General features: G+C 28.8%; 3 protein-coding genes across 4 annotated transcripts; 2 read left to right on the forward strand and 1 right to left on the reverse strand.

Annotated features, from left to right (window-relative positions):
• Positions 1–241: 241 nt before the first annotated feature.
• LOC107496240 (meiotic recombination protein SPO11-1) lies at positions 242–3893 on the forward strand. Of its 2 annotated transcripts, none has more exons than XM_052252186.1 (15): positions 242–353; positions 470–569; positions 657–730; positions 885–986; positions 1183–1256; positions 1656–1716; positions 2135–2199; positions 2265–2301; positions 2429–2476; positions 2581–2639; positions 2759–2790; positions 2867–2972; positions 3137–3257; positions 3346–3409; positions 3490–3893. In XM_052252186.1, the coding sequence occupies exons 1-15, from the start codon at positions 287–289 to the stop codon at positions 3614–3616; spliced, it is 1137 nt and encodes a 378-aa protein (XP_052108146.1). In that variant the 5' UTR covers positions 242–286; the 3' UTR covers positions 3617–3893. The 2 variants fall into 2 exon arrangements, with proteins under 2 accessions (XP_052108146.1, XP_015972943.1); XM_016117457.2 differs by having other exon boundaries at positions 1656–1672; positions 2130–2199.
• Positions 3894–4850: 957 nt separating this feature from the next.
• LOC110273641 (heavy metal-associated isoprenylated plant protein 32) lies at positions 4851–5872 on the forward strand. The gene is made up of 3 exons (XM_021126863.2): positions 4851–4970; positions 5081–5156; positions 5406–5872. The coding sequence occupies exons 1-3, from the start codon at positions 4947–4949 to the stop codon at positions 5870–5872; spliced, it is 567 nt and encodes a 188-aa protein (XP_020982522.1). The 5' UTR covers positions 4851–4946.
• A 6126-nt stretch (positions 5873–11998) lies between these two features.
• Positions 11999–13082, reverse strand: LOC110273860 (uncharacterized). Its single transcript, XM_021127043.2, has one exon. The coding sequence runs from the start codon at positions 12975–12977 to the stop codon at positions 12180–12182; it is 798 nt and encodes a 265-aa protein (XP_020982702.1). The 5' UTR covers positions 12978–13082; the 3' UTR covers positions 11999–12179.
• Between the last annotated feature and the right edge of the window lie 2913 nt (positions 13083–15995).

The following is a 15995-nucleotide window of genomic DNA, read 5'->3' on the forward strand; positions in this document are numbered from 1 at the left end:
CCCAAAAAAGAAGAGTAAAATACAAAATGATTTAGATTCAACTAGAATTCGTTAAAAAATAACTATTAAATTCTCAACTGGTATTCAATATTCCACTTTATACTCTTATTTGATGAAGTTTACATTAGCATAATTCCAATACGCATTACATGTATTTCTTCTAGATTCTAGAACTTTTCCGTATAACGTATAGGTATACAAATACAACTATCCATATACCAAATATAAAAATTCAATTGAGTGTGGAAAACAATTAAGAAAGGCGCGAGAAGAAGAAACGCTAAAAATGGAGGGAAAGTGGATGAGTTCCCAATCACAGTCAACGAACTTCCACTTACTCGCCAAGATCAAAGGTAAACAATCCAATTCACTTTCTTCATTAAATAAAACTCATCTCAGCTCATAACGAATCTCAACCGAGTTAGTTAATCGGTTATACTAGTTAGTTAATTATTCGCATTCATCGCAGAGTTCACTCGATCTATCGTCACTGACCTCAGCAACGGTCAATCGCCGGTCATCCTCATCCACCGGTTCAGGAATCACTGCACTAGTCCCAATTCCAATTGGTATGGTTCCGCATCGCTTCCAATTTTTGAATTATTCTCATTTGAAAATTTTTATGTTTGTTCTTTTGTGAAATTTTGACGATGCAGCTTTTGTGGCTTCAATCTACCATGCGGGAAGGATGTTCTCACTCTCTGCAGGGAATCGCACGTACACAGAATAGGTCGCGTCATCTCTTCTTCGGTCTCTATCTTTCAATTTTTCGCTAATTTGAATTTTCTAAACTGAATTCTCTGTGTGTTTTGATCAATGTTGAGTTATGTGATTGTAGATTTTTTAGATCTGTTGTTGAATTTTACTGACTGAGTATCTTTCAGATGTGATGTTGAGAGTGCTACTCATTGTTCAGAAACTTTTGCAAGAGAACAGGCATTGTTCCAAGAGGGATATTTATTACATGCATCCTTCTGTGTTTTCAGGTAAGGAACTTGGGATAAGTAAATATATTGTTTCGTGAGACTTAGCTAGAGAATGAGATTCATCTGTTGAAAGTTATATTGATTTGAAAAATTATGGTGTATGATTGCAATTTTGTTGGTCATGGGCTACATTTCTGATATGCATCATTGCACAGCATGATGCCTTCTTAACCATTTGTTCTATTTTTTCTTGCAGATCAGTCAGTTGTAGACCATGCAATTAATGATATATGTGTCCTTATGCAGTGCAGTCGCCATAACCTTAATGTGGTAAACTTTTTGTACTCCATCCTTTTTTGCTGCTTTGCTTTTGGTCTGGCTATCTTTAAATTGTTGAACTGTACAATCTGTGGATTTTGGTGAATTAAACTTGTTTCTGAATTTCTGGTAACAATACTCACCATGGTATTAGTTTCCATTAGTAACTGTTCTATCCTGAAATAAAGCATATTCATAATGTTACTTGGTTAGTTGATTTCATGTTCTAGCTTTTGATATCTAGTATTTGTGTCTACGCAAGGGTAAGGAAAATGCTAGTAAACAACTATGAAGGGATTGTTACTGGCCGCAAATTGTTTATGAATTATTTTTCACTTGCTACTTGTTCATTTGAAATAGACATCAACCATGTTCTGGGTGCTAATATTTTCACATTTTCTTTTGCTGCAGGTTTCTGCTGGGAAGGGGTACAGTATGAGATTATACTCTATCTTGGAAAAAGCAATTTGCTGTCTGAAATCTCTCTATGAATCATAATAATAGCTTTATTTTTCTGATGTGGTGCTATTTTATGAAACTGTATACATTTTCGTATATAAAAATATTGCAGTTTTCATGTCTAAAAGAGCCTTACAGCATATGTATCTCCAGCAGGTTTAACAGTTAATACCAATATCACACTTAATGACATTGATAAAATTGATTACATTTATTGTTCTTTCTGTAGTTTATATTTGCTGTACATCAAGAAGGTTAGCAATTGTGGAATTGTGCCATCTAAGATCTTATCTCTTGCGGCATTAGCAATTGTCAATTAGTTTTCTCAAAGCTGATGCTTTCTAATATCTGGTTCAGTTCTTCATATAATCATGCCGTGTTCGAATATGTTTAACTGATAAGACAGACAAATTTTGTTTCTTGTAGGTTAGTTATGGGATGGATAAGATTCTTTGAAGGAAAAAGGCTGTTTGACTGCATCAGTTCTCCGAACAAGGTAAGAACCAAAAACTAACATTAATGTAGTAATTAACTTCTAAAATTTTATTTACTTTTTTGCAGGTCCACCCTATTCCTGTTCATGTTGAAGAAGTTAAAGGTATCCTAATTTCTGGAAGAATATAATGCAATCGTTTTGTTTCCTTCTTATTATATTTTTTAATTCATGAGTTATAATACAAATTGATCAGAGATGGGAAGTAACAATGCTTAACTCTTGTACATAGATATCATTAGTGTTGCTCACTACATATTAGTCGTTGAGAAAGAATCAGGTAATATTTCTTGAAGAAAAGGGGAAAACAGTTAATCAAAAAGACGGTTCTTTCTTGGTATTGTTCTTATTGATAAGCAGGTCCATGTTGAACTTGACTTACAGTTTTCGAAAGACTAGCAAATGACCAGTTCTGCAGTGCAAACCACTGCATTGTGATCACTGTAAGTACTTTTTGGAGGAAATTAACTTTGTTACAAAACTATTTTTGTGTTTGAACTTTATCTTTCTACATTATTTCTAAATACAGCAATATTTCTGTTTGAATTTTGCGTTTGCACAGGGAAGAGGCTACCCGGATATTCCTACAAGAAGGTGTGACACCCCCCAAGATATCATGCTACCGATGTCTCTGATCAGCTATGGTTTTAAAAGTTTTGTATCCTAACAGGTTTCTGCGTCTTCTAGTTGAGGATTTGCACCTGCCTGCATATTGCTTGGTCGATTGTGATCCCTATGGCTTTGACATCTTAACCACTTACAGATTTGGTTCCATGGTTAGCATTTTAAAACTCATCATTTTGCAACTATTTAAACATGCATATCATGATACGGTTCTGAATATGAAATTACACGATTATTGATTGGATTGAATCTCTGCCTAATGGCCAAGTTACATTTCTGATACTGGTAGACTAATCTACTCCGTAATGTTTGTTAGCAAATGGCTTATGACACAAAACATCTTCGTGTCCCGGAGATACAATGGCTTGGAGCTTATCCTTCAGATGCTGAGAGATATTTTATTCCAAAGCAGTGTCTACTTTCTCTAACTGCTGAAGGTAAGGAATAAGTATATTAATTGTAGTGCATGAGGACATAGTTATACACCTGATCTAATCAATACCGTGCCTACAATATACTTGGAAGACAAGAGGAAACTTGAAGCCATGTTGCTTAGATGCTACCTGCAAAGGGATGTGCCACAATGGAGGTGATATTCCTTTTACATTCCCTTACATTTGTCTTTTACCTTCAATTGAACTGTGCCTTGTCTTATTGTTGCTTTTGAAGGTTGGAGCTAAAGATGATGCTGGAGAAAGGAGTGAAGTTTGAGATTGAAGCATTATCTGTGCATGCTCTTTCATTCTTGTCAATGTCTTACCTGCCATCTAAAATTCAAGGTAAAATGATCATTTAGCATTTTTGATATAAAATGTTGAGCTCAGTGCATGTTCAGTTCATCAGGTAACATTTATTAGGCTTCAGTCCAAGTTCGGATATTTTTTGGTCTGATCCATAGTTCTTATGGGAGTGGGCTCATCAGGGGCAGTGGGTCTGTTTGGAATCTTTGGGCCCATGTTAATAGCTAGCTAAAGAGACAGATTATTATACTTGACTTTCATTTCATAGCTTTGTTTGTAACCTTTTTCTTTGTCTAGTTACAGAGTTAACAATTTTGTATTATGTTCCCGACCAAAAAAAAAAAAAAATTGTATTATGTTTACTTTCCTTCTAAGTTCTAAGCCAATAATAAGATTGAATTACCTTGGGGATGATACATGATATCCACGACTATCGTGATTTTGTTGCCAAAATAAAAAATTTATCTAATTTCGTATTGGCAGGAAATAAATACAATACTCGGTAATAACTAATCAATTTTGTCTCCTTTTTTGGGCGGAAAAAAAAATAATTTTCGCTATGTGCTAATGATGGAGTAATTAATGTAATTAGTTTGTGAATGGACGTTAACGGATCACAGATGGATGTCCTTCAGTCTTTGTTATAGTAATTATTTTTATTTTTATCCACTAGCCACTAAGTCAGGAACAAATGAGTAGTATTTAGTCACCAAAAGAAATGAGTAGTATTTAATTTAGATCAATTTAATTAATTCGTTGGAGACCTCAATTTCTCCAACATTTCTATTGCTTGAAGGCGAGGCAATTTCGGGATTAATAATTCTATTCAACATTTAATTATTTGTAAGAAAAATAAATTACAATATTATTCTATTTGAAGATATCCGAAGAGAATGTGGAATCAAATAGAGTAACTAATCACACTAATAATTCTGAGTAATCATAATCAACCAATCAAATAGAGTAACTTAAATGAAATTCTAATCTGCAATGAATTAATTTTTATCTTTTTAAATTCTTGGGATGAGAGATACCATGACAACAACGAGTCAAATAGAATAACTAATCACACTAATAAATAATAATGACTAATTCTCGTTTTCTATACACTATCATTTTCTTTTATTTTATTCAAATTTTATTATTAATTAAGCATACAAATTAATATTTCCGTAATATACAAATTAATTGCTGATTGAGTTAAAGAAGGAAGAAATCGATCATATCATAAGGTCCCAATTAAAAAAGAAAAAGTCTCGGGACAACCTGTGCATTGAAGAAGCTAAGGAGCCTGAAGTTGATGCCCCTCCATAATTGTTCTCGGAGCAGAAGTTAGAACATTCACTTTGCAAATTCCTAAAGGAGTCATCATCATCATAAGGCAATATGGAGAACTCTCTTGCTGAAATGGTACATCAAAATATATATTCATTTCTTATAAGCAATTTTTTTTAATTATATTTTACCTTTGTTTTGATTTAATATCCATTACCATATCTTCTTTCTCCTCTTATTTTCAGATTTGTGTTCTAAAAATAAATACACAATGTGATGGATGTAAAATGAAGGTGATGCAAGTCTTGAGGAACATCAATGGTACATTTTTTGTTTCTTTTTTTTTTTCTTCTCTCTTAGATATTTGAATTATTGAATATCTTTCCATAGTATATATGAGTTGTACTTTTCCATAGAAAATTATTACAAATACGTCTAAATATACGTTATTTCACACATGCAATGTATGAATAAAATTATAGTTTGGACAAAAATATGTCTATTCAGTCACTTTCTATAAGATAGTAATAATGCATTATTATATTTCCACACGCAATAATTTGATTTCAGGGGTGTACAACATCACCATTGATGGAGAACGAGGAACGGTGAGAGTTACTGGCAGAGTGAATCCAAGTACAATATTAGGGTTACTAGAGAAATATGGTAAACATGCTGAAGTCAAATATATAAAGTTTGATGGTGAAGTTTTAGATAGAAGAACTCTTCCTTATTATTATGGAGGAAGAGGTGGTAATGGTGGTGGTGATTTTTATGCTCCCTATTCTATGGGATCATCATATCCTCCACATTTATGTTACCAAGCAAGTCTACCTCTGCCATTGCCGCCGCCGCTGCCACCACCACAATACCATCCTCAATTAGTACCATTATACCCTCCTCCGCCAGCACCGGTTTGGCCGCGGCCTTATGGACCTCCTCCTTTAACATCTTATTGGCCGCCGCCGCCGCCGCTGCCGCCTTTTTGCCCTAGGCCAAATAAAATGGCAACAGAAGATTCTTGTGCAATAATGTAGTGTCTCTTATTACAACTGAATTTTGTAATTATTTTGTGATACTTTGGATAATTGGTTTTGAAAGACAGAAAATTATAGTTCAAATTTCTGCCTTAAAGATATTAATTAGGATCAGAGAGGGGATTGTTAATTCCTTTGTTCTTTTATTTTGTTGGACAATTGATCCTCATGCTATATTTGTTGCATGGTTTTATTCTATTTGCTTTCTTGTTTGAACTCACTTTTGTCACATGATTATATTAACTATATATTATATTTGTGAAATAGGTTGTACTAAAGTAACCCTTCTTTTTAGTCTACAGTAGAGAATATTATTGACACAATACTCACCAACTAATTCTCGTATGAAACAGCAACGAATTATACAGTTCAAATGGCATAATTTTTTGATTATTTTTAATTTTGAAAAAAAAAAGTATTGCTATTTGTTAGTTAGTTAGTCACCATTTTAGATAGGTTTAATTATTTTATTAGTTCCTATAATTTTGTAAAATTTTTAATTAGGTTTCTTGTTTTTTTTTTTTAATTGGATTCTTGCATTAATTTTTTTTTCAATTAGGTCCCTTTTAATAGTAATGAACTTAATTTTATAGGGACCCAACTAAAAAAAATTAGTGCAGAGACCTAAATAAAAAAGAAAAAAAATATAGAGACCCAATTAAAAAAAATTGATACAAAGACTCAATTAAAAAAAAAATACAAAAACCTAATTACAAATTTTATAAAATTAGAGAAACCAACAGAATAATTAAACCTTTTAGATACAACCAAAATCAAAGAAATATCAAGAAGATTTGGCGCTTGACTACCCTTAATTAATACGCTGAGATGGTGATATCAAATTTTGTTTGCTTTGATTTGATTTAATATCTAGGATTTATTTTATTTTATCTTATAGGATATCGTTTTAAATACCAATAACTACAGAGTAATTAAAATGGTGATGTCAATCTTTCATGAATAATACTAGCCATTGCATAATGTTGTTTTCTAGACATGAAGTTTTCTGTACTTGTATCCTAACAATTTTCCCTAAACTCGTGTCACCTACATCAAACTTGAATTCTCTAATTAGTAGTTGTAGCTTCTACAGTGTCCTATGAACATTATTATAATTGTAGAAGGGAAACACTAAGTCCAAGAATTTTTTAATATATACCAAAGTTTTAAAATTAGACATGATGATCAAGAGGACGAACAATTATATCATCATAAAACTAGTTTGACCTCTTTTTTTTTGTTTTAAATTATATAAATCATGACCTCATCAAAGAAGCTATATATACTTTTTGTTTTTGACTATTGTATATCATAACTCTTGTAATAATTTCTCTGTTCTTGTAAATTACATGTAAATTATAAGGAGTTTGAATTTCACGTTCAAGCCCAAATTAACGTTTTAAGTAATTTTCGAAACAAAAAATATATAGAGGCGATTAAAAACAGAACTATAAATCTAGAATACTACAACTATTGTGGATAAAGTCACTGCTAATTAAGTGACAACACATAATGGTAAATATTTTTTTTAATTTTTTTAAAAAAGCCTAATATCCAATGGAAGGGTCTTTCTGGAAATTCCTTGATCATATAAAAAAAAAAAGTTAAGATGAATGTCAAAATAGGTAGCTGAAGTTTTGCATCCAACTCATCATGTGACTCGGTATATCAAATAATATTATGCAACAGTATCTTACGGTGACATGAAAAAGACTAAGGAAATCTACTCACATAATTGATATTAAAATATGTGATGTAAATCAATTTCAAACATATACAGCTCCTATTTCTCATTATTGAGCATATATAAAATATAGAGCTAGCTAGAATGCATTATTGCTACAAAAATGGACAATCCTTATCATATGTCTTAATCAATGTGATTAATTAATGCAAATACATCAAATGTGACTTCTTCTAAATCCACGTACGCTTAGCTTGATCAATAATTTTGTCTAGCAAGCACACCATTGCTTCCAAATTATATATAGGAACTCACGTGGATGCTCTTTCTTACCCTTGACATGTAACAATCTCCACCTTTATTTCTTACTAATTCTTGCACATCTTGGAATTTTCTCTCTTTGTATTATTGCTTTAGTTTTATTATATTATTTCATGCATGAATCGGTGTACTTTGTAGGACACCAAGGACAGTCTTAGTATTTTTTGTAGGACTATATATATTATCTTAATATATATGGACTATACTATATACTAATGTTATGTAGCTTTTGTCCCTTGGGATTAGTCTCATCAAGTTTGGAAGGTTCCTCTCATTTCTCTTCTACATTAATATTGCTCCACCAATATTGGTTTAAATAATAAATAAAAGGTTGAATATTAAAACAATCATATTATATATAAATAAAAAATAAAAAATACTATAAAGTTAGCATAATTTATTATTTTTAACCAATAGTTTATCATCAATATTTAAAAATGTGACTTACAAATATATTGTTAGATTATTAAACTAAAAAAAATTAATAAATAAAAATAATAAATTCTAATAATTATAAAGTATTTCTCTTAAAAATCAATCCTTAATTAACTACTTATATAAAAATATATATTTATAATATTTTTTATTATATTACATATTATGAACAAATTTGGTTATTCATAGGTTTGATTATCCTATTATAACAACATGTTTGATTATTTTAATGATTGATTATTTAGTTGAAAAAATATATGAAATAACATGTATATTTATATACAAATCCATTGCCACTAATTTTGTAGCTGCTTTTTTATATACACAATACTTTTGATATTCAAATTTAAAAATTTAAAAATTGTTGTTATAATAAGTTCTTTTTCAATGTGATTAGTTCAATTAGATAAAATTGAATTAGTTAAATTCTTATATAGTAATATAATTCAAATGTTAATGATCATAAGTTGAAATATATAGGAGAAAAAATAATACATAAAAAAATTTCCTTAAATGATGAACATAAAACATACACTACTAATTAAAATATAATCATGATCAATAAAAACCTAACATTATTATATACCCTACCACACCAATTTAAATTCTTATCTTAAATTTCATTTTGTTCCATGCAGCCTTACTAATTATTCCTCCATATAATAAGGGAAATAATGCAAGTACATTGAATTTCGAGATTGACCACACCATGATTTAGATAGAGGATCCATTTAAGAAGAACTTGTTTGTCATGAAAAAAACCATCTAAGAGAATGAAAATGAAAGGTCCCTAGTTTTCTGCCATATCAGTGTAAAGGCATTTATTAATTCTTGGCCATTTGTACCATTGCATGCTAATAATTAATTGACAAAATCTTAATAAGTCACTTTCAGAAATATGAATAAGAAGAGTAGTGTCTTTTTTTTTTTTCTTTTAAGATTGTTCCAATTTTCAAGCCTCTTAATTAGTTTTATTCACACATACATTCCTATTGTACCCTTCTTTGCTTTGAAAAATTTATATATATAAAATTTGAAACATAGCTGGAACTTTGAATTGTTTGAGGTGCCTTCTATGCAATTTCAAGTTATATTTTATTTGTTACATATTAAAAATTTAAAATTCAATCATTTGAGAGAGAGAGAGAGAGACTAGGTTTGACATAAAAATCAGCCAAAATTTTTGCTTAAGATTAATAAAAGCTGCTTTCTATAAAAGTTAATAAGCTTTTTGGACCCTCATAATTTGGCAATTATTTGAAGCTTATAAAGAAGTCTATATCCATATTCATGGGCCATCTGGGTGATATTTGTGTGATGCTTCATTTTCATAATAATGTTTGGTGCAATCATTAACTTAATGCTTATCCGTACGTACTTCAGTTATTCATATGCATAAAAGGTGAATTCCAAAGGAGGAGGTAATCTTTTTTAAAATAAAAATAAAAATAAAAAAAAATGCAAGTCAACTCTTTTATGGGTTCATGAGAAAAAAAAATTTTTCTTATTCTTTTCAACTGCAAAAGCAGTGTAAACTTGCATTCTTATCTCAAAAATTTTTAGACCTACCTTTTGAAAAAAGAAGAGATGCTTTTTAGTTCTAGGTGGTGAAAATGTGAAAATAGCAGTATCAAGCATAAAAATTAATCATGTTTGTGTCTATACATATTAGGTAAAAGAAAGTGCAATTTTTTATTTAGATTAAAACAGATATATAATAATAAAAATTTTGAATTATATATAATAATGTTCAGTAATATATTTTTTGTAATTTTTAAGTAAATAAACATCTTGGGTATGTGCAAGCTAAGTTTATTGTTTATTTTATTGTAAAGTCATAAATAAACTTTTTAGAATTTATACTTCGAATAAATTAGTCTTTAAAAAGATATCAATAAAATTTTTTATAATAACAGATGTAGACACATTATTTTTAAATTAAAAAATTTTAATTTAAATTAATTTATCTATATTTATTATTCTAAAGATTTTATTAATCTTTTTTTTTAAATTAATTTATTTAAAATATAAATTTTTAAAAATTTATTTATTAAATAATTTAAGATTAGATTCAATAACCGCCAGTTTAAGCCAAATAATGAAAGAATATTTAATTTACTCCAAAAATAATGGGGCTCTAAAAGGAACAAGCATAAATAAAGAAATGGATGATGATGCATGCTTATGTAAACAAAAATATCTGCACTTTGCAATGTTGCTGCTGGAATCATTAAATAGGTGTTTTTAATTATGCTTGATGATAGTTATCATTATCAGTAACATCAGTTGTTAATCACTGATTGTCTCAACTTTATCAATCATATTTTGGACAATACCATATGAGCTGGCTCATAGAATTAGAAAACTACTATTTTCAATTATTTGGAATTTGGAATGTTGTAGAATCATACAGATGTATGTTGAAAACAGAGTTAATAATGTTTTTCATACAAAACCACTTGTTAGCCAGACATTACATGAATAACAACCACCAAACAAGTGGTTCCATGTGCACTTTTGACAGCTAATTCAACTCATGTATATTATATACTTAGTAATGGCCCACTAATTAATTTTTTTTGTTGCACATGAATTTTTTAATACTAGAGACTAATTCGTCCCAAATCAAAATTTTATTTAAGTATTTATTGTTGATCAATTAATTATTATATACACAAATTAATACAACTAAATTTAAATTCTTAACACTTAATTAAATAGATTAATTAAATTGATCATGTCTTTTATCAACAATATTCAGATAGCTCATTTTAGTTTAATGAATGAATTATATTGAAACTAAAACATTTATTCTTAAGAATCTATTTCTATCTTTTCATGTTGATTTTTTGGTTTTTTTTTTTGTCTTTCCATGTTGATTTATCCAAATCCTTCCCTTCATCATGCATGGCGTCAAATTACTAAAATATTGTAAATTTGCAACAAATCCATTGCATAATAAATTATCAAGACATTATAGGAATTTATTGTTATTCATATAATGCTTTTCTAATAACTTTATCATAGTAAGCTATGACTTTTAAGTTCTTTGATTTTTTTTTTTTTAAAAAGGGTTACCGAGCATATGTTAATTTTTATGTCATCATAATGGTTATGTTGATTTATTTAATATTTTAAAACAAAAATACATAGGCATAAGAGTATAGAGAAATATTTGATAGTTCTAAATAAATATTATAAGAAAACTATAGTAAGATTGAAATATATTGTAATTATATCTTTATATTAGTGTCTTATTCTATTATATTTATCATTCTACTAAACACATCTAATAAGGATTGAATTTACATGATTAAAATACAAGATTATTCTTTTTCAAGTGCGCTTATTATTATTATGCCAATGAGTAATAGCTCAAATGACATAGTCTTCCCATACTCAAGAGGTTGCGGATTCGAGTCTCTTATTTTTAATAAAAAAAAAGTGTGCTTACTATTATTATGCTAATGAATTATAACTCAAATAATATAGTCTCTTCATATTCATCCAAGAGGTTGTGAGTTCGAGTCTTTTTTGTTAGAATAAATAAAATTGTATAAATTTATTTATTCTTTTATAGGTTTTTAATGTTGTTCTATCATGTTTATGTGATTGGATTATGACTTTAAATGAAAAACATTATTAAAAATATTGTACGTATTAGGAGCTTGGTCTTAATTTGTGCATGCAACCACATAGTGAAAAATTGCATTGCATATTGGATATTACAACTAAACTAAGTTATTAATAAACAGAAAAAAAAAGACCTACAAAATAACTATGCCTCCCTTGAAAAGAAAAAAAAAGAAAAGATAAAAAAGGAAAAAAGAAAAAAAAAGATAATAATGATTATTGGTAATTAATTAATTAAACCATGACTAATTGCCTTTGAGCTTCAATTCTTAGATCTTGCTTCATCCTTCTTATGAAATCTTCAAATTTCTTGTTCAATTCTTCTGTGCTTAACATGTTACTCTCTTCTTCTTCATCTTCTTCTTCTTCTTCTTCTTCAAAGTTTCCTTCACTCAGAAATTGATCATCACTTTCTGATACATTTTCTTCATCTTCTTGTTCTGCATCATCAAATAGTTCATTATTTTCTTCTTCTTCATGAAGCTCCTTCTCCTCTTCTACTTGATCATGATCATGATCATGATGTTCTTCATCTACCACAATGATCTGCTCAACAATGTTATCATCATCTTCAGCTTCTTCTTCTTCTTCTTGTTCTTCATCATATTGCTTGATTTCTAATACTTCATCATCCTCTGCTACAATAATATTATGCTCTTCAATAACAGTTTTCTCCTCCATCATCATCACTTCTTCTTCTTCTTCTTGCACTTCTTCACCATACTTAATAGAATCTTGATCATCATGATCTCTTGATCCAGAGAAAGATCTTGTGATCCCAACAAAGACAAGGAGCCCATTGCAAAGAAGAAACATGGAATTCTTGTCTATGTTGTGTGTGAAAAGTTGGAATGGGAATGTTGACAAGTAGAATTTGAAGTAATGCAAGAAAGAAGAAGAAGGTGATGAAAACAATATGAATGAACAAAGAGATAAAGACACCAAAACTTGTATAATCTTAAACACATTTTGATGACACTTTATGCTTTCTGTCACACAAGATGCAATCTTTTGGTACTTTATTTGATCCATATTGTGATGATTTGATATAATATAAGATATGGGAAATTAAATTAAATAAATTAAAACCAAGTTAAGGAAGGTTGGTTTTAATTTTTTTTTTTAATTTCCAATTTGGTGAAGTGGTTGGTGATATTGAATTTGAGTGCTATGAGAGGGTTATATATATAGTGGTGGGTAGCTATATATGTATGATTAATTTTTTGTGATTTTACTAAAATGACCCTCTATGAGTGTGTGACAAATTATTGTTATTGTTATAAAAAAAATCGATTTTATTCTAATTTGGTAAGAAATTTAAAAATAATCTGTTTATTAATACGTCCAATAATAATATGACACATAAGTATTTTTACAAAAAAATGTTTTACGCGTCTTTATGGGAGCATCCTTCTTATATATATAGTGGTGGTAGCTATATATGTATGATTAATTTTTTATGATTTTACTAAAATGACCCTCTATGAGTGTGTGGCAAATTATTGATATTGTTATAAAAAAATCGGTTTTATTCTAGTTTTAAGAAATTTAAAAATAATCAATTCATTAATACGTGCAATAATAATACGACACATAAATATTTTTACAAGAAGATGTTTTACGCGTCTTTATGAGAGCATCCTTCTTTTATATATAGTGATATAGTGATGGTAGCTATATATGTATGATTAATTTTTTGTGATTTTACTAAAATGACCCTGTATGAGTGTGTGGCAAATTATTGTGAGGCAGATGGCAACGTTGGATGATGTTGTGGTAAAGTCTCATCACCTGCTCTTCAGGGATTTTGTCATAGAATGAAGATAGAAAAATAGTTATATAATTGAATTGAATTGAATGGTAAGTAGTGGCCAATTTTCAAATCACTATTTGCCCCCACAAATTGGCAATGGTTATCTTCATTGTTCACCTCTTTGAGTTGGACTTGTCATGTGGCAATCTTCTGAGGTTTGAATTACAATGGTAATTAAAAATTATTAGATATTTTATGGTGAGTGTTAAGTTAGATAGTTTAATAATCACTTAAGTAATGATATGTGTTAAGGGGTGGGTGTGTATGTGTTTGTGTATTTGGATTTGTGTTTTCTTTCATAAAAATATGTTGGTGATGATTTGTTGAAAATCTAAACTTAGAACGTGTTAGCGACAAAACAATAGAAAAAAAAATTATGCTATGTAATTAATAATTTTTTTAAACAACATAAACAACTATCAATTAAATTAAAATATATTACATTTTTAAATTATTCACCTAAATCTTAATATTAGAATAATCATCCACACACTAAATAATAAATGAACATTCGATATATCTATTATTCACATTATTTACTATTTTTATTGTCTACTTATATTTTTCATAAAAAAAATGTTGTATCAAAGTTAATTTAAATTTGATGTAATTTCATTGTAAAATAATTTTACACGTATATTTAATTATATAAAAGTACATTACTAACAAAAAATAACTATTTTTTTATTAATTTCATGAATGATTATTTAAAAAAAATATAATTAAACTATTGTATAATTTTATACCGTTATTGTATTAAAATTAATCTCTTTCACTTAAGTGGCAAAACACATGTTTGATTTAGAATTTTGGATGGACAAAAAATAACATAAAAGATTTGCAATGACAAAATTAATTTTATACTTACAAATAAATTATCATTTCTGTAAAAGTTTTAAAATACTAACAAGCCTATATTCATGATGAAAATTTATGTTTGATATTTTTGTTTCTCGAAATCCATTCATAAAATTAATTTTCTTCATTTATAATTAAATTTATCATTATTTCGAACTTTCATAAATAAAAACGGTGCCAATCATCAAATTCAACCCATCTTAGTTACTTGATACATAGTAATTAAAATTTAACATATAACTCAAAATCTAATACTCCATTATTGCTTCTATATCAATCCAAATGATTTGGCTAGTTTATAGTTGATTCAAACTTTCTTATAGTTTCTGGGAATCTCATCAATCATCATTGATATGTTGAAATTTACAAGATGATTAAGTATTTTGGTACAAAAATAATTCATGATTATTATTGTCACGGAAGGAGCATTCTAAGTCATTCAAGAAAACATTACGTACATAATATATATTTTAATTTAATTTGCTTCGTGGCATTCCCTTAAGTCCTTAACTCAAACATATGTTAATGTTAATGTCAATGTTTATTATTATTATTTTTCTACAGCACTTAACAAGGAACTACAAATGTTGTCGAAACTAGACGCAGAGAAAAAGGATAGAATAATAGATAATGTCAAAAAAGAAAATTTTAAGATAAATAGATAAGTATTGGATTGGAAAAAGTATATAAAGCTTGGAGAACCTGGTTCCCTATCTAATCTTTTTACAACATCGATCATAGGACTTTTAATTTTCAGTTCTATTATTATCTGTATATTTTAAAGTACCATATTCTTACAAGACAAGGAAGGGAATGAATGAGATATGTGTAAAAGAAACTTTGGAACCCTTTCTTTCTTTTCCTTTTTGGCTTTTTTTTGTTTTTTTTTAGTTTTATTTATTTATTTTGTTAAAAGCAACCAAGATAAATATAAAAAAAAAAGTAACCGAAATTCTCGGCATATAATAATAACTTCCACAATTAGTAATGCTTATAATAGATAAAAGTGTTGGAAAAAACTCTGCGTACAAGCGATTAGGGCTTGTAAGTATTACAAGCCAATTAAACTCTAATCCCCAAAATTCGCTGCAAGTGCTACGTTCCTTACACGCGCTACATCCCTTCTTCTTCTCCTTCTTTTTCGATCGTTCTTTTCTCCTCCTTTCTCACTGGTTTGTTCTTCGTCGTTGACGTTAGTTCCTCCACATACTGTTACGGCACGTTTTCATTGCACCTTCTTCTTCTTCTTGCTGCACATTCTTCTTCCTCTTCCTCTTCTTCTTCTTCTTTTCTTTTGTTTCTTGCCTTCTCTTTCTCTTTCTTCATTTACGTGCTTTTCTCTCTGTTTTCTTTTTTTGTTATTCTCGATTTCTATTGGC

This window comes from Arachis duranensis, chromosome 7, assembly GCF_000817695.3.
Source record: "Arachis duranensis cultivar V14167 chromosome 7, aradu.V14167.gnm2.J7QH, whole genome shotgun sequence".
Taxonomy (NCBI): Eukaryota; Viridiplantae; Streptophyta; class Magnoliopsida; order Fabales; family Fabaceae; genus Arachis; species Arachis duranensis.